The 19,674-nt window shown below is 33.6% G+C and overlaps 1 protein-coding gene across 1 annotated transcript in view; it reads left to right on the forward strand.

Moving 5' to 3' along the window:
• The first annotated feature begins 13,841 nt into the window (after positions 1-13,841).
• Positions 13,842-19,674, forward strand: part of LOC143151992 (putative G-protein coupled receptor No18) — a 34,962-nt gene continuing 29,129 nt past the window's right edge. The window contains exon 1 of the mRNA XM_076321581.1: positions 13,842-14,000. Within this exon, the coding sequence (XP_076177696.1) occupies positions 13,845-14,000 (156 nt within the window). The 5' untranslated portion in view covers positions 13,842-13,844. The remainder of the gene's footprint in view (positions 14,001-19,674) is intronic.

Consider the following 19,674-nt stretch of genomic DNA (forward strand, 5'->3'; position numbering starts at 1 on the left):
AGAGTAATAAAAAATACACGATTCTCATAGTGTAATTTTCTAGTTTAAAAATAATGAAAATAAATTTAATAATGTAAAAATAACAGGAACTGAATTTAAATGAGTAATTAATATGTTAATGGGTATTAAATATGAATTTAAATGAGTTAATAATAAGGCAGATTATTGTAATACAAACCCAATTTACCATATACTTTATCAAATATAGCGATTTTTCTGAAAGCTACCAATTCGAATTGAATTATTCTTTCCACTTTTAAATTAAATGTTCCAGTTTTATTTACAAATTATAGATAATAGATACTGTACATTGAATTTGCACATATCTACAATGTCTAATGTAGAGATACATTACATATTTAATGTATACAATACATACCTAATGCATTCTTGCAAATATTACTATTGCGTTACCGAATGGTAGGGTCCATTTCATGTTATACAGTTTGTACTTACATGTATCATTACTTAGTTGATTTAAACAACTACGTGTAGGTCACACATTTACTGAAATCTATGTAATTGGTTTAGATAATCGACAGACTGTTTTTTTCTCTATAGGTACCTAAAGAATGAAACTGAGTGAAGTAATGATTTGCACAATGGTGTTTGAATATAAATTTTAATTATATTTATCGATACGGAAATTTCCATTTCGTAACCTCTTATGTTATGCAGAGATCGTCGAGAATGCTATTCTCGTTGCTCTAACTGTCTGGTCTATTGTAATTTAGAAAGGATATGTATCTTAGGCCAACGCGACTAATAGCGAATTTTTATTTCCAAATTATCCGTAGAACCTCGATTATAAATCTCGTAGATCCTGTACAGTTTACAATACATTTTTTAAGCTAAACATATTCAATATAAACATAAATACGAATCTTTGAAAGATTCGAACATATAACTAGTGACATGATATTTACGAAAGTGTTATGACATAACATATTCCAATGTATAATTTATTAAGATAGATAAATTGTTGATTTTATTAAGTGAAAATCGTAACACAGATTGTTATTAGTTTATATCCTTGATTGATGAAAATTTTTGACTATATGAATAATACATTTTTATGGATTTACGATGTGATTCGCATCCTATGCGAAAACATTCCTTTTTGTAGAAAGTTATACAAATATATTAGAATTAAAATTCAATTGCTACTAAGTATGTAAGACTGTCATAATTTATTTCCATTTATTTATTTTAGATTCAGCAATAAAGATTTACATTTAATTAATTTTCCATTTCTGGATGTTATTAACGAATTAGTTTTAAATGAACCGCTGCAACGAACAACTCAACGCATTCCGCTTCTTAATGCAAATCGGTTACGTAAGAATTACAAGTTCTGAACATCGTTCATTCTAATTGTGCACAGTTGCATACGTATCAGTATCACACATTAACGCGAAATAAAATTATTATATTTTTTATTATATCTTTATCACAGACTTGTCAAAAAATTGGCAAAATTCTCCCGATAAAAATGAGTACAAATACGATTACGGTCGTACATTACTATTATATTACATTCGTTGCAAAGAATATCATAAAGATGTAACGAAAATTATAAAAATTGAAATTTTCATTAGTAGTATGTGGTTATTAAAATCGAGTGTTAAAATTGTTACTTAAGGCGGTATACTATTCCAGATCACAATTTTTTAGGTTCTTTTTGAGATATTTTAAAAGAAAACAGTAACTCATTTTTGTATTAGGTTTATACATATATATTTCATTTGTATTTCCGAAATATATACAATTTTTTTCATCTAAAAGAAATCAAAATCACAGGGGAGTTTAGTTTATAGTTGTTATAACTTTAGTACAGTACCACCATCTTTCTCTTTTCGTTAAAAGGGCCCTTCTTCCTTCCTCTCAGTCGCTACTACTGTAACAGGCTTCTAGTGTGATGATGAAGGCAAAGAAGCTTAGCGGGAGATAGAACAGGAAGGGGAGCGTTTCATTCGAGCCTGTTAGTGAACTCATCAGTAAGGTATCCTAGCAGGACCTACCTTACACGCCGGGAGATTGAACAATTGGTAAAGGATCATGTATATATATAGGCATATAGACATATAGGCGATCGGAGGTAGCACGGGAACTTGTGGGAAACGGTCAACGTTCGAGTTTTCCTCTAGTGGCGTGTATATAAGGCTGTCACATTACTATTCCAACCGTTTTGCTTATCCAAAATAAAAAGCTCTGAAACCATTTTATTCGGTATGAACATGGTGATAGTCGCAAAATGTAAGATGTCATAACAATAATTTGGAGTAATGTGATTTTGAAAAAACTATGTTTAAAGTTTTTCACGCCAAACATGTGTATACATTTACAATCAATCTGTCAGCTCAGGATCATATATCGATACAGTAGCAGTGTACCGATTTCCATGGAATGTCCTTATCCTAGTACGATATACGTAGACAATCTTTCCTTTGTCTCTCTTTTTCATGGAAAACTGATAGATAACTATTCTACATTATACAGGATAGTCTACCGAGATCTGCCTGCTAAATTATTTGAAAACTATTACATGAAAAAATATTTCGAACAATAGTAGTTATAGAGTAGAGCATACACTGCTATAATTAGTTTTTTCCCACTTTGTTTTTTCAGTCAAGAAAAACTGGGTAAAAAAAGACTCTAAGTTTATACGAATTCCAAATCCAATACTTATCGAAATATTACGCTTTGATGAATGATGATAAACTTTCGTGAATGTAAAATTTACGTTCTTCAGATTTAACGCCTCTGAATTATTTTTGTTTGAGGCATTTGAAAAATAAAATTGTGCAATACTAACGACACTCAAAGATATGAGAAACCTTGTTATTATAGGCATATAATGTTATAAATCACAGAACACTTGAACACGTGTCATTAGCACTTATTCATAGATTACATACGTGTGTTGATCATTTTAAGCGACCTTTTACAATAAACATTATTCAATGAATATCTCGGTAAGTATTAGTTTTGGATCCATGTACACTCATAGTTTTTTCACTCAGTTTTTCATACTTCTTTCAATGGTAGGGTTAAATTTTATAGATTATAATTACAAAATTCAAGGTGACCTCCTTATTTCGATAAAAAAGCAAAGTGGAAAAACTAATAATACCAATATGCGGAATAACTAATCATAACATTTCATATTCTAAAACTTTTGTTCAAAACATTTGTCCACGTAAAACCTGATATCCAAGTAATTTACCTGACAGATCTTGGTGGATTATCCGGTATATTCTCAATCTGAACTCTGCTTTGCACAGTGATTGAAGCTAAACTAAACACGATGAATGCTTCGGTAAATGCTTGAAATAGTCTAATAGGACTGAAACAAGTCTCTTTTCAGGATCGAAACCCTCTAATAATGAAAATCGAGGGAAACTTTGGGAAAATATACGTGCTTTTGCAATACCGTGTAACTGTACGTCTCACGTTGCGGACAACTTTCTCTTAAAGGTTTGTAACTTCGTTAATTTTGCGAATTAGCAATACCCCTTGACAGAGAAATATTTTCAAGCACAACACTTTGCAAAATTGGAAGAAAAAAATCGACTTTCTGACAATTTTAAACTACAATACCCCCTTAAAATCAGGAATTACTATAATCGTTAAATAGACTGGATCTGTTAGCAATTTAAAGGCTTCGGTTGTTAAAATGTTCGATTCACAGGAGACTAGATTTTTGGATCTTTCCTCGGTAAGATCTCCCCCTAGATAAATTAATGAAAGCGAAACTGGTTGAAATTGAGTTGAGACAATTCAACACTAATAACGAATGTTTATTATTGCAATTAATTGTCCAAATGTTAATAGAATGATGTTGTCAAGTCTTCCTTATTGTGTGGAATTGTATGCTCGATTTTGATAAAATGAGAAGAAATGTGAAACGAACTTTGTTATTGTGTTTGAAACGGACAGAATGAAGAAAAATTAATCAACGCTCTCTTTACATTTGGATTTCTTAACGGAACTTCGTGTGGGTGAAGCTGTGATTTCTCACATTCTTCCTTAGAATGTTATTGACTAGTACAATGCATAAAGTTTTGGAAAATGGGGTGCTCGAAGTTGAAGGAGTACAGTTATGAGGTTACACACGTGGGGTAGTTTTGACGGATTTCTCTGGACCACTGCAGAGAAAATCGCTTTCGTAATTGCAAAACTTGAGACCACGCCAATTCACAATTCGTATTGATCTCCCTTTGGCTCTGCGAATCATAACAGAAAATAAAACTTTATGTTCCGAAGCTATTCGTACATATTTAGGTGGTTAATAGAACTCCCCTGAAAAAAAGAAACGAAAAAACATTCGATACTTTAATATGTAGTAGTATGAATTTAGAACCTAATACTATTTCAGTAAATTAATCATTTTTTATGTATATCCACGATTTTAGTTTCTTAACCAATAGCTGGTTGTACGATTATCGTACATACTGTAAAGTGATCGATATCTCGGAAATTCGCACTAATTGTAAGCCAACGACTACCAATGGCGTGGCCTCAAGATGAATACGCGGAGTTGAGAATGAAATTTTGTTATACTTTCAGTAGTACCGATCTTTATTCAAAGTAGTCGTGACATTTTCAAACGACCGTGATTCTATAGTCTATTGTCTTTGTTAGATTTTTCGAACACCTTCTGCTAATGTAAAGTGAATCCTCGTGTTATTTCAAATGCAAAAGAGGACGGAAACGTGTATAAAAGTGCAAATTTTGTGCGCCAAAAAGAAAGGTGAAATAGAAGCAGAAACTGTGATACGTTTCTTTTGTGCATTGTGAACGATGAGTGACGCAAGAGCAATGAAAGTCGCAAGCGTTAAGAGAAACATTAAAATGTTCGACGGAGATAGATATGGTATTTGGAAGTTTAGATTTCGTGCTATTTTAACCGAAGTAAATGTTATAAAAATGGTGAACGAAGGAACTCCATTCATCATAACAGAAGAGTGGAAGAAAGCTAAGCGGAAAAAGAAATTTTCAAAAATTTAGACAGTATATACGAAAGGAAAAGAGAACTGGCACAACTATCAGAAGAAGATGTGAATATGACTGGTTTCGCTTTTATGGCAGGAGGCTATAAATTAAATAATCAAGACAAGAGGAGGATACGATTTCTGTTGGACTCCGGAGCTTCGGATCATCTAATTAATAGAAAAGATTTCGTGAAAGGGTGACACACCAATAAGGATTTCCGTACCTAAAAATGGAACATATATATTAGTAATGAAAAGGGGTACGCTGAATGTTGTTAGCGACATGAAAACCAGCCATCATCTTAAGGACGTACTATACTCTTCAGATATTCCTACAATTTGCCAACTATGGCAAAGATGCAAGACGCCAGAGCAACAGTAATCTTTAATAAGGAGGGAATACAAATCCCAGATGGTAAGAAGGATATAATGAAGGATAAGTCTCTGAATAATCTAATAACAGTAAATCTAGTGGATAAAAATGATTAAATAAAAATAACTACGAAAATATAATAGGTTGCTCAATAAGTTTTATCGTTCGATAAGCAATGGAGCTGCTAAGTTCGTCGTTTTATTTTTCTAAAGATGGTACTACTGTTTGATGAACATGTATGAAGTTTCATGTAGATCTGTCGACTCATTCGTATATTTACAGTTGTTCAAAGCTGAAGTGTCATAGTATTTTTTTATAATGGAAAAAACGATAAAACTTATTGAACAACCTAGTATAGTGCAACAAATAGTAACTATAAACTATGACATGAACAACTACTAGGTTATGTTAGTAAAAGTAGTAAATTCCTAGAATCGAAAAATAAGAAAATGGTAAGCGACATAAAACTAGTATACATGAAATTACAGTTAATGACAATTTGTGTAAAGCTTGCATCAAAGGCAAACAAACTCGTTTACCATTTAAAATAGCTAAAGATAAAGATTATGTAAAGAAGTCATTAATAATAATACATTTAGACGTTTGTGGTCCGATTACTCTTTCTATGATAAATAATAAGAATTATTTCGTCACGTTTATTAACAAGTTTACTCACTATTTCGTGGTATACTTAATGATAAATAGGTCAGAGTTTTTACAATATTTAAAAATTATAGAACAAAGAGTGAAGCACACTTTAGTTTAAAATTAGTTAATCTGTACTATGATAATGGCAAAGAATACCTGTCTAATGAGATGAAGGATTACTGCATTTAAAAACGTATCAGCTATCATTTAATCGTACCACGAACTCCCCAGTTAAATGATGTGACGAAGCCACATAACCGAACACAACCCAACGCAACCGAACCATAACAAAAAAGGCTCGAGCAATGATAGCTGGTGCATATTTGGATAAAGTTTTTTGGGGTGAAGCGGTTCTTACCGCTACATACTTAATAAACAGAACTCCAACTAAAGCGGTAAAATTAGATGAGACACCGTTTGTATTGTAGCACCGTACGAAACCACAAATAAAGTATTTGAGAGTTTTTGGTTCCACAGTATTCGTAGATAATAAAATCAGTAAAACAAAATTTTGTGAAAGATCGTGAAAAGGAATACTGGTTGGAAACGAAACAAACGGGTACGAAGTTTGGAACGTGGGAAGAGAAAATATGTCGTCGTGAGAGACATAATTGCAGATGAAACAAATTTCCTAAAATCTAAGCCGGGAATAAGAATCGAAGGAGGTAATTCTGAAAATTCTAGAAACGAAATTGATGTCTCTGATGCAATATCAAAATCAATAGTGGAGTTTGAGAAATCTGATAATAGGGAATTAGATGTCATAAATTTTAGAAATTTTAGGAATGAAACTGGTGTTAGTGACACACAGCGAAAAACAGTAGAAAGAACGAATACATCTGACGATAAGTCAGATGAATTGAATTCTGAAAGCTCAAATAATCCAAGCGATATTTCTTTTAATGAAAATGAAAATGAAACGCAGGATGGAATTTTTTCTCAAATTAACATAGACAATACAGATAATCGGGCTAAGAAAAGAATGTTATCGGAATCCAGGAGCGATCAATTAAAAGACGTTCCGTTGTTTCATATATAAAGACGATATACCGAACGAATGTTTAATGTGTGATCAGTTAATAATGTGTAAAATTCCCGAGTTATATGAGAAAATCGCAAGTAGAGATGATATGGATCTATGGGAAAGTGTGATCAAAGAGGAAATAAATTCTCTGTTAATTAATAAAACATGAACTATAGTACCGAAGTACCGAAACCTGAAAATAAAAACATTCTTGATTGTAAATGGGTATTCACAATTAAAATCGACGAGAAAGAGAATCCATTTAAATATAAACCACTCTTAATAGCAAAGGGGTTTAGTCAAAAATATTTAATACATTATAATGAAACCTTTGCACCGGTTGTCAGAATTTCCAGTTTTAAATTTATCATTGCATTTGCAAATCAGCATTTGAGTATCATATAGAGGTTCAGACAGGACAGCGTTTCTAAATGGTAAACTGAGGGAGGAAATTTACATGAAAATCTCTGAGTGATAACCAAGTGTAATTAAATAAAGCCTTACATGGACTTAAACAAGCAACAAGGTGTTTGTTTGAAGAGTTTGAAAAAGTTTGAAAAGGAAAAGGTTTTGAAAGTTCTCCCGATAGATCGTTGCATTTTGAATATTTTGAATAAAGGAGACATGTCAGAAAATATATATGTATACTAGCATCTACATTTTAAATTTACTCAACTGACTCAAGTTTTGTCGTTCGATGAAACTTATTGAACAACCTATTATAGTATTATATCTAGATGATCTCATAATTGCAACAGAAAATATGGAAGCAATGACCAATTTTAGGAACTATTTAATGAACAAATTTAGAATGGTCGATTTAAACGAAATGAGATTGTTTTAAGGAATTACGGTTAGTAGAGAAAGAGGAACACTAGATCACAATACATAGATAAAGTCAGTTTGAGTAAATTTAAAATGTATGATTGTAGATCTGTAGCAACTCCTCTCGAAAGTAAGTTAAATTATGAAGCATTGAACTCACTTGAAGAGTATAATGCAACTTGTCAAAGTGTCATTGGTTGCTTGATGTATGTGATGATATGTGCACGTCCTAATCTATGCGTTGCAGTAAATTCATTAAGTAAGTATACCAATAATAACAATGAAAAACTTTGAAAGTGCCTTAAAAGAGTTTTAAGGTATTTGAAAGGAACGATAGATATCAAACTAATGTATATCAAAGCACAGTATAGTGACACTTTGACAGGATATGTTGATTCAAATTGGGGAGGAAATGAAACATACTGAACAACTGACAGAGAAAGTACCACAGGTTATTCATTCAAGCTACATGAAAAGTGTACTATACGCTGGAACACAAAAAGGCAGCAATCAGTAACAGCTTCGAGCACTGAAGCTGAATATATGGCTTTGTTTGAAAATCTATTGTAATTTATGAGGACAATACTGGTCGCATCAGTATTGCAAATGATCCAACAAGCCACAGGAAGTCAAACCATGTTCACATGAAATATCACTATACAAGGAGTCAGATAGAAAATAAAGTAATAAAATTAAAATGTATTTCCACAGATTATCAACTGGCCAACGCAATGACTAAGCTAAATCCGAAGACAAGATTCGTGGAAATGAGAATCGGAATGGTCGATTGTAATTAGAAATTAAATGTGAAATGGTCTGATCGCGGTTTTCCTGGGTTTTCCTGTAATCCCTGGCAAACCAAATGTTGGACCATATATACGTATTTTCTCAGAAATAGCAAAGTAGGGAAGGTATATCTTAGATAATTAGTTTTAGACTACTAGACGTATGTTTTCTTTTGGTATGCATGTAAATTATTTGAATTTAAAGGTTCCTCTGTATTAGTTTCTTGAAAGACTTCCCGACTGATTTTTGAGGAGGCGTGTTGTATTTCCAATACCATCTATAGATGATACAACTTTGAATGGTACAAATCATCTTTAGTAGCCGTATGTATGCATGCGCGCGCGCGCATGTGTGTGTATGTAACGTCTTTCTAGAATCTTCTAGAAGATTATATTCTACGGATATGTGACGTTTATTAAACAAAATAAGAGTTTGTTCGTTACCATGACAAACTGCAATTCGCAGTTAGTCTGAAAGCCGATCTCGTATAGAATGTATGCAAAAGATATATACCTTCCGGAATTTAATAAAGTTTGATTTATTGGTAAAATAGAAATACCGAGTTATTATTTAATCGCACCCATAACCCAGAATTTCAATAATTATTAACAAATAATGTTACAAATGCAAAATTAATTCAACACAAGTATTTTTCTTACCACTAATTAATTCAGGGGTAAAAAGATTAAAGTTCAGTTTCGAAAACGTTCGATGTCTAAGTTATATCGTAGTATATGAACTTCTTTCGTCGGTGAATCGAGGATAAAAAATAATGAAGAAAGTTTACGTAAAGATATACCATATTTGACTTTGTTCCCAAGTTTTGTAGCTATTTTTGGACCAGGACAATATGTAATTGCTTATCTTTATAGTAACTATTTGAAGTAGCTTGAAATTTAAGTACTTTTCTCAAAGCATTATCCGAAAGGAACATTTTTTTATAATATTTCACTTGTGCACCTGACGACGCGCTCTTCTCTTTTGTGATTTGTTGTATTTCCTGAAAAAATTGCGTACCATTCAATATTTCCTCTTATTAGAATTCTTTAGTTCGTGTTTCAACATACGTACAAAGTATTTGCAATAGGTAAATCATTTTAAATGTCTGCATACATATAGGTAACAATAATATGTTAGTTCAGAATTTGTTTGTTAATTATCTTCCGTTGTTACATAAATATGAACGAAGACTTATATAGGTGAAGTAAAAAATTCTGAGCGTTTTTTCTCTTTATTTCGAGAATAAAATTAACAAAGTTAGAATTTTCGGATTTGGATCGAATATGCGACGTTTTGTTCGAAAACTTTTGTCCATTTTGAAGGCAATTTCATAATTCCGCGATTGAAGAAGTCCTCGTCGCTATTGGTAAAAAGCTTGATTAGCTCATTTTCACAAGTCTCTCTTGAGGCCAGTTTTTTACCATCAAAAAGATTTTGCAAATGCTTGAGAAGATCATAATCGCTTGGGGCCAAGTCTGGGCTATACGGCAGGTGCGATACAACCTCCCATCCAAGCTCTTCGGAGCTTCTGGCGCGTCGTTAAAAATGTGTGCGGTTTGGCATTGTCTTCATGGAACACAACACCCTTCCTATTGGCCAATTTTGGACGCTTCTCGTCGATCGCTTGCTTCGATCTGGTCAGTTGTTGACAGTATAGGTCCGAATTGAGTGATTGGCCCGATGGGCGCAGCTCATAGAGGAGGATTCCCTTCCAATCCCACCAAACACACAGTAAAACCTTCTTGGTCGTTAATCCGGGCTTGGCGATCGTTTGGGCCGGCTTACCGCGCTTGGACCACGATCTGTTTCGCCTGTTGTTCTCGTATGTGACCCATTTTTCATCCCCAGTCACCATCCGCTTCAAAAGTGGATCGATTTCGTTACACTTCAGCAAAGAATCGCAGGCATCAGTTCGCTTCTTTTGCGTCAATTCGTGTGGAACCCATACATCGAGTTTTTTCTTGAGACTAGTCTTATGCAAATGGTTCCAAACGGTTTTCTGACTAATGGAATATATTTCCATGATTTTATCAACATTTTCGACGATTGGCCTATCAGAGCGTGTCTCATTTTCGACGTCCATATTACCAGAACGGAAGCGTTAGAACCACCGTTTTGTTATTGCATTCGATACTGTATTGGGTCCATAAACAGTACAAATTGTTTTGGCCGTCTGCTCCGTTTTTTCCCCTTGGTAGTGAAGAATGTATCGAATTTTCTCTTTTTTAACCTCCATTTTGGAACGCTCTAACGCACAACTTTTTTTAAAGCGTTATATCGCCTTTAAGCCGCAGTATAGAATGACAAGATACAACATACACATCATGAGATATGGCTCACTAAAGCCATCTAACGAAAAACGTTCAAAACTTTTTACTTCACGTGTTTATACTTTTTGCGTTAAGTTTTGTAAACACACAGAAATAAAAGAACTTGCATGATTAAACTTTTATGCTTGAGTTTAGGCTGTAGAAGGCATTCGAAAGCGACAAATCGAAAGAATTTTATATTGAATATCCGATGAAATAATGAGTGAAATGCATATCCATTTTTGTCATCTTATGTTATACGAGTTCCGAAAAGAAAATACGGCAACAAGTGCAGCAAATAACATTTGTGTCGTTTTATCGTTTTATCGGGGAAGGTGTTTTATCGACTCGTACGTGCAGACAGTGATTTGATCGATTTCGGAAGGAAAATTTTAATCTGAAAGATGAGGTACGAGTCAGACGTTCAGTCGAGGCGGACGAAGATAGAATACGTAATCTGGTGAACGAAACGAGGAGTTTGTTAGTACGAGAAATGTCACAAATACTAAACATATAAAAATCATGTGCACATAGACATTTGAAGAAAATGGGAATTTTGTCAAAGCTGGACGCATCTGTTCATGCAGTGTAATTGCTTTAATCGTGTAGCAACTTGCACATAGTTGCTTGTGCCATGAAGAAATTTCTTACATAATGTATTAAATAAGGAGATTGTCCCAGGTCAGGATCGCTGTAATATACATCGAAGTAAAAGATTCGTAGAAGAATCATATTTTCTTTATGCGATCTATCTATTGGTGACAGTCTAAAATACTACCGCAGTGCACTTAGACTAATATAACGATATTTAATAAGAATACTTAAACGTAGCCCGTAACGCGGTTTTAGAATATCGAAGATTTCAGTCATCACGTAAGATGGAGTTCAAATATTTGCGAGTCTTTTGGTTTAAATGGGAGTCTTACGTGGAATCGTAGCATACAGGTGTAACGAGAGAGTTTCTGGGTATATAGTCTGTAAGTGTAACGAGAGGTCTTACGTAGAATTTAGTCATATCGTACAAGTGGAACGTGAGGTATGCCGATATCGGTGTCTTATCTCGGTGCATCGTCTGAGTTGTAACGTTGTAAGTTGTTACGTGTAAGTACACGTAACGAAACGGAACCCTTTTTGAAACGCATAATAACTGGAAATGAAAAATCAGGTTTATACTTTCGTTAAGTTTTTCTCTCTGTATGGTGGGATTATCAAAGAATTTCTTTTCTTCGAGCTATTTTTGCAAAATCGGACAATTAATGCCGTTCTGTATTATGTTCAGCTTGAGAAATTAAAAAAAAAAATTGCAGAAAAGCTTATAAATACTTAATAAATCATAATGTGATTTTCCACAACGACAGACCGCATGTTGTATAAAATGCGCAAAAAAAAATTACATAAGTTTGGTTGAGAAATGTTATTCCACTCACCTTATTCTCCGGACATTGTACCATCGAACCTCTACCTGTTTCGATCATTAAAATATTATTTAGCTGGCAAGAAATTTGACAATGTGAATGCAATAGAAAATATTTTATAAAAATATTGTGACGATAAACCAAAGAAATTTTATATTAACGGGATCGTGTCGTTGGCTAAAAATGTTAGAAGAAGTCCAAAGAAAGGACAATTACATTTTTTCGTAAACTTCATAGGTAAGATTAAAATATTACCTTATGTAATGGAAAAATAAATGGCAGGAACTTATAGAACGACCTAATACAATTTAAAAAAACCAACTTGAACTGATATTCGTGTCGTTTTTGAAAAAACTTACTCATATATTTTTAATTTTACTTATTAAGAGAGTATAAGTATATGATAAAGTTATCGTGATTACATATAACAATGATTAACAACGGTTATGTACAACTTTAAAAACCTTTTTACCAGACACATTGCTTTCTTCCAACGCCAGAACAATCCTCTACAATATTCTACGACTGTAGAACAATCCTCCGTTCAATGCTACGGTTTCCTTTATATTCCGAATTCTGGGCCTACGTAACCTAGGTCAGGAGGTCATGGTCGTCTCGGGAGATGCGAAGTGCGTAGGCTGGATGCACTTCTCTTCTAGGGTACACAGACGGTGGGTCTGCTTTATATCGATGTCGCCCGAAAACTTCACTGTCCCAGCCATTGACCAATATTCTCTCTCTCTCTCTCTCTCTCTCTCTCTCTCTCTCTCTCTCTTATTTCTAAAGCAAAATCAAACAGCAAAAAGATGTAGTTTCGATATTGCATAATTTGTGGGATTCCGACTTTAAGAACTGCTCTTATAAACATTTTCTCTTCAGTTTAATGACTTTACACAATGTAAATTTGAACACACTTTTTAAACAACATTTATAATTCTATTCCATTAAAAACTCTTTTACTTTCCTTGATTGAATAAAAAAATAATAACTTTACAGAAATACATTTTGCGATATATGCGCTGTCTGAAACCATTCACTATTGTTAGTACATGATTTGTATAGCCACGAGATAACAGAATATTTGAAACTTGCCTATTTCCTGTAAACCATTTTTTTTATATAAAATTATAAATGACTTTGATTGAATTAAACGAAACAACCACGCACCACATTAGAACACAACAAAAGATGACCTGTTTCCTTTAAAATTTTCTGCATACTTTGATCCTCTAGAATATAATTTCATGTTGTCAATTGGGAAAATCATTGACGTCACGTTAAGTCCCTGCAACCCAATTTTCATGAAAGAAGTATTAAAAGTAGCGATTTCATTCAAAGCGAATTTATACTTTTAAAATGCATTGTGCACAAATCATCGGTAAAAATTTATCTTGCAGGAAGGTTCATGATGTTTGGAAATGCGCAAATTGATGAGCAGAAATCATCGTCAATGGACCGAGGGTAAGCGTCATGGCGAATCAAACGGTCAATTACTATGGGGACGTTTATCAGTGGAATCACACGGTGTCGACAGATGACCGAGACACGCAAATGGAATATTACCTGCCAAATTGGACGGATCTCGTTCTAGCGGGATTGTTTATCATGTTGATCATCGTCACGATAGTAAGCAACAATGTTACTATAATTCAAAGGACCTCTTCTTTACGGTTACCTTAACCCTTTGACGATCACATATGTAGATACTCGAACGGATCTTAAACTTTCGTCCGAATAATCGAGATCAGAGACGTAACGATTTATTATGTGATGAACCGATACGTTTTAAAATCTCGAGTGGAGATGGTCACTTACCATCGTAAGTGCTGTGTCTCACAAACCTATCGATTTGTCATACTAAAAATCTAGCCAAAAAGTAGCATATTTGACTGTAGAACTAACAAAAAACATTTATTTCCTTTTTGAAGTCAATAATCTTGAAAATGTGATCTTAAAATCGTTTGTAGAAATCTTGCGAAATAAGAAAAATATAAACATTTTACGGAAGTGGTGCACGGACACATCGTGACTCCGAAAATAACATCACACGAACATTGTATTGCTATCCGTACTTCCTTAAACAAAACTGTAGCCGTTAGTGTGGCTGATAAAGAAAAGAACCCAAAGATTTTAACCCGATAGCGGGTTAAAAACTTCAAACGCGATTAGAAATTTGGCATGCATATTTAGTAAATATTCCTTTATTCATCGAAAATGTTGATACAATTTTTATATTTAGTTATCTTGAGAAAGAAAATGATCAAATTTGTGGATGGAAAAAGAAATTTTACTTCAAAACATCGTTATTTCAACAATTTTTGACATTTTTTTTTTATATTTCAGTAACAGAGCAACTCATAATTTAACCACTTCTTTTAGTTTGGTAGATCTGTGACATCTTGTTATCAGCATGTCCCTTGTTCGTCGTTTCCAGAGTTACCACGAATGTCTGGAATATATCAGAATAGACTTTGGTTCCTGGTCACTTTCTCCTACACTTTAATTTTTCTGGCATTCTGCTACTTTATGTTTGCTGTGTTTTGTTTCCTAGTTTCAACGATTCCTCGTTTCGCTCTCGAGTGGTCTTGGACATAGGCATACGGTGACCAAACTTGCGAGATAGCGAACGAGTGACAATTTCCAGAGTTTCCTACCCTGTCGTTCCCTACTTTCCTAAAATTTTCTCCGGTTATATTTTTTATCTTTTTCTATCCTACATCTGTCGTTGTCTTTTCCTACTAGTTTTAAGGACGCGTTGTTCGGCGCCGCGAGGAGTTGTAGAAAGATCACAGTTTAAAACCGTAGAGTCCAGTTTGCACTAGAGTTCCGTATATCAGTGCCGTAAAAGTGAAGGTGTAGTTGCTTTTGGCATTTCCATCTTTTACATTTCACTTTTAACGACTACAATCAATGGAATTATATCAATGCAACAAGACATCTTACCCAATTTCGTTAATCAGAGTCAGAGTAATCTCTGTTAAGATCAACAGTGCAAGTATTTCCAACAAAGTAAACTATTTGGTCCCTCCAAAGTAAATGTCATAAATGTAAAATTGACGTTTTATCCAGGTATTGCTGGAGGACTTTCGAATAAAACTGACTCGGGAAAATGGTGGCTATCACTTTCCATTGTCTTTAATAAATTCTAATATTTTATCTTTAGTTGAAAGTTTGGTAAAAAGAATAACTAATACAAATAACTAATCCGATTTCTCAATGTTAAGTTTATTTCGAATTCACAAAAAAGGGAAATTATCCAAATGATTAATTGTATGTAAAGCAAGATTTGTTCAATCAATTTTACTTTCATAATTTTTACAAGCAACCTCTTGTTAAAACGTTGCGTTTGTTCTTTGATATAATTTACCTAATCATTCTCACCAGTGTCAATGTTTTTCAGCTCGAGCGGCCGTCGGTCGACTCGTACAGCCAGCAGCTATGATACCGTGCAGGGATCGATTTGCAGATGCTAATGCAATGTCGAAAGATAATTATATCTTCACGAGAGTATATTATTAATGAATTGATGATGTATACCTGTCAATAGTAAGGCCGAACACAACCTTGCTATTCTTATTTAATATATGTAATTAATTATTAATTGAAATAATTAATACTTAAACAATAGCTGAATAATAATTAATGTAAATAACGTAAATATGACACAACTCTCTACAACATTTCACGACTCTTATGCACCTTCACTTGTCACTCGCCAAACTTCGCCAGTGCATCGACGAGCCACTTGTCAACAACCGTTTTTGGTTGGGTCTGGCTTCGATCCTTCTTGACTCCCGTTTTCTCTTTTATTGCCCTCTTTTAGACACGGTCCTTAAAACTACGTTCTCTTAAAGTTACGTTTCTCTAAACTTACACTATCTTAACATTACGATGCTACGAATATCTAATTATAAAAAAATTTGTTCAGAAATGGTTCGTATAACGTATAAGAAAAAGTAGTTCAAACATGGTCGTGTATGGTCTTATTTTCATTTGAAGCATCTTGCCAATCCATTGATAATACTAATATGAAGGTATAATAAAAGATAGAGAAGTTTTTGGTTTGCATTTGTGTTGTTACGTGGATATGCGTGCGGTATCGCTTTGAATCTCAACAATCGAGCACCTGTAATATGAGATGCATTCACTGTTGTACTCGCTGTTGCACTCACGGGTTTCGAGACGGTACAGTCCCCAGATTCATATTTACTTAAGGGGACAGGATAGTTTGAAATTTTTAAAAATCAATCTCTTTGTCATGTTTTAAATAGTAGTTTGAAGTTATAGAAATACGATACAAAAGATCCCAGCCTTTAACCATTCTTACCATTCTTATGCCGAGTGTGGCTCGACATCGCATTTCTTACACCAACTCTAATGTCAAGCTAAACTCGACATTATACTATTACCTTATTACTTAATATAAGGTAAGAATATAAGTTTAATGAAAAATATATTTGTTACACACTCTGCTCTGTTGCAGTACAACATTTTATTAACACCATCTTTTTTTTATCTAGTTTGTAAATTAATTGAGGAGTTATTGGTAGGTAAAGAAAAAAATTAAAAGTTTTAAAGGGTTTAAACAACTTACTGTGGGGTATAAACGATGTAAGCTCAACGGTGCACCTTCTACGTACCGTAATGCATCGGTACTTATACACCGAGCGTATTTCATTGTTCAATACGTGTAGAGCCAATTCTATGGGTTATAATGGTACAAGGGTCGACCACTATGTGTCCTCCCTTTTCGTAAATCTGATTTTAACGTTTCACATAGCAGACACTCGACATTATTGCAGTCAGTTTGATTTTTCCAGTGTATCAGTGAAAGAAAATATTAACAACGAATTTTAAAAGAAGATTGAAGATATGAAGAAAGAAATTTGAACTACACTAAAACACAAATGTTCAACAAACGAGAATACGCAGCATAAGAATTATCCGCGAGGACCGGAAAGTTGGTATTATTACCAAGTGGCGAAAGCCAATAATGATCTACAAAATTATAATCACAAACCGGCGTTGCAGCCAGGTGTGCTAAAGGCTATTAAGTCTATTTACGAGGAATTGACCAATTATTAGATTGCACATGGGTGGATTCATCGCTGCATGGGTGGATTCGTCCAAAACCAGAACGAGAACTTCAATAATATCATATGATCTTTATTTCCCAAAAATTTATTCAGTGGCATTACAACTGTCAAGATTACTGTTAATATTGCCGCTGATATTTTTAACAGAGACGTTTTTAGTGTCCTGTTAGTTTATGCATTCCATAGATATAAAAATAGGATCGACAGCTGTTGCAACATGCAAAACGCTTGACAAAGAAAGAATTGAAACAGCCCATCGTTTGAAAGCACGAAAGGTCGAATTGCTCGTACATCTAGTCGATCGGTTTTGCATGAGGCTGAAATTGAAGCGGAGTGTGCTTCACATGTACGAATCAGGAATGTCTGATTAATGGTACTTATCTCGTCTCTTCCCATAATCAATTTTCTCGATAATAGACTTTTCTAAGATTGTTTTATGGTTTATTTTCTATTTATATGTTTACTAATTTTTGTCCAAATGGAAGATAATTTGAAACGGACGAGTCGAAACGCTTAAATAAGTAAATAGCTGACACTGTCCCATTCCCATTTATTATACCGACAATAATTGACGTTCTGCTGTATTTACAATAATAAAAGAATAATTCAAAAGAATTTCTATCTAAAGTTTTTATCAATTTTATAAATTCCATAAATATAACAATTTATCCTATGATGAGTTGCAATGATAATCGCATGACTATCTGATGGTCGTATCGTGCGACAAGTGTATAACAACCCTGCATAAATACAGGTATTTACGTTCAAATCAAGTCGTATCAACTAAAATTGCACAACTTACCGTACGATAAATCATTACCTTCATAATTTCTAATAAATATGGCTTTAAAAGGTGTTAAGTCATCACGTAAGTAATGCGTGTATTTTCTTTTCAGAAAGGTTGAAACGAAACATATTATTCACGATCATTGATCATTAATATAGTTTTTCTTATTCTCGATAATGATTTTCCATGTGTTTAATAATGTGTTTACGGCCCTTCTTTTATAAGAATTCTGTGATTTTTATGCAAAACATTCAGTCATGCACCTTCTGATTACAACATTTCTTAATTTCTGTCAAGTGAAATACTTTGATGAATTCTTGAGCTTGATAAATATGTTTATTTCCACTTGAATTAATTCGGATGGTTGGTATTCAGATAATTACATGATCGATCAATGGATCTATCTAATTTAGAGCTTCTTTTCTGAGAAAACTACTGAACATATCAATTTCCAATTTTATGCATATACATATTTTTTCATTTTTTTCAAGTTATAGGAAACTTTTTTAAATTAAAAAGATTCTTATTCTACACGAAGGTGACTATTACTTAAACTAAAAAAAAAAGTAAGAAACTCAAAAACTGAACAAATTTCAACATATTTTAAAGATGTATTCGATTTTTTCACCAAATTTTGTTGTCTCTTCAACAAGTAAAAAAGTTTATTCTCTCAAGGTATTATGACAATCAATTTGAAAGACACTATTCTAAGAAAAGTAACTTTAACGTTTGGAGTGTGAATGTATATACCAGCTGTGACCAAACTTTGTCAAGATAAGAACCATACACTGCTTATCAAAAATGCTCGGGACTCGCAACCTCCATTGGAACATGAGGTTTTATATGTATGGTCACCAGAAAGTTTCGGGATTCGGAACAAGTCGTCGGGATTGCGACGCAATGTCAATCATCGACTTTTCGTCACCGACTGTCTTTTTTCATGTGTTCTTCGCCCCTGCTTCTTTCTTTTGTCTATTCACACACACAATCACGATCACACACGCATACTCATACGCTGCTTTGTCGCGTGCCGCTTCTCTGTCGCGGTCAAATGTCACTGGTTCTTCCCGTGGTTCTTATCGCTTTCGTTCCCACATGTATGTACAGTGACTGTCACTTAAAATCGTACATCTAGCGATTCAGGCGATTTTCATTTGGAAATGTTGAAATTTGCAGTAAATGACGAAAACACACATATAGGCATATAATTCAATGCTTCTTTATTTAGCACATAACAAAAATTAAACAAAATCTTCGGTAATTATTAATATAACAAACGAAATTTGTCGTTACGTGTGAAACTATCCTCTCAGTAAAAATCGTACAGTACATATTTTTGTTATAGTTAATATATTAAAGCTTACGTTAATATTTTGTAGGGTATCCTAGTATATTCTCAACACATTGTAATTTCCGA

This window comes from Ptiloglossa arizonensis, chromosome 10 (genome assembly GCF_051014685.1).
Source record: "Ptiloglossa arizonensis isolate GNS036 chromosome 10, iyPtiAriz1_principal, whole genome shotgun sequence".
Classification (NCBI taxonomy): domain Eukaryota; kingdom Metazoa; phylum Arthropoda; class Insecta; order Hymenoptera; family Colletidae; genus Ptiloglossa; species Ptiloglossa arizonensis.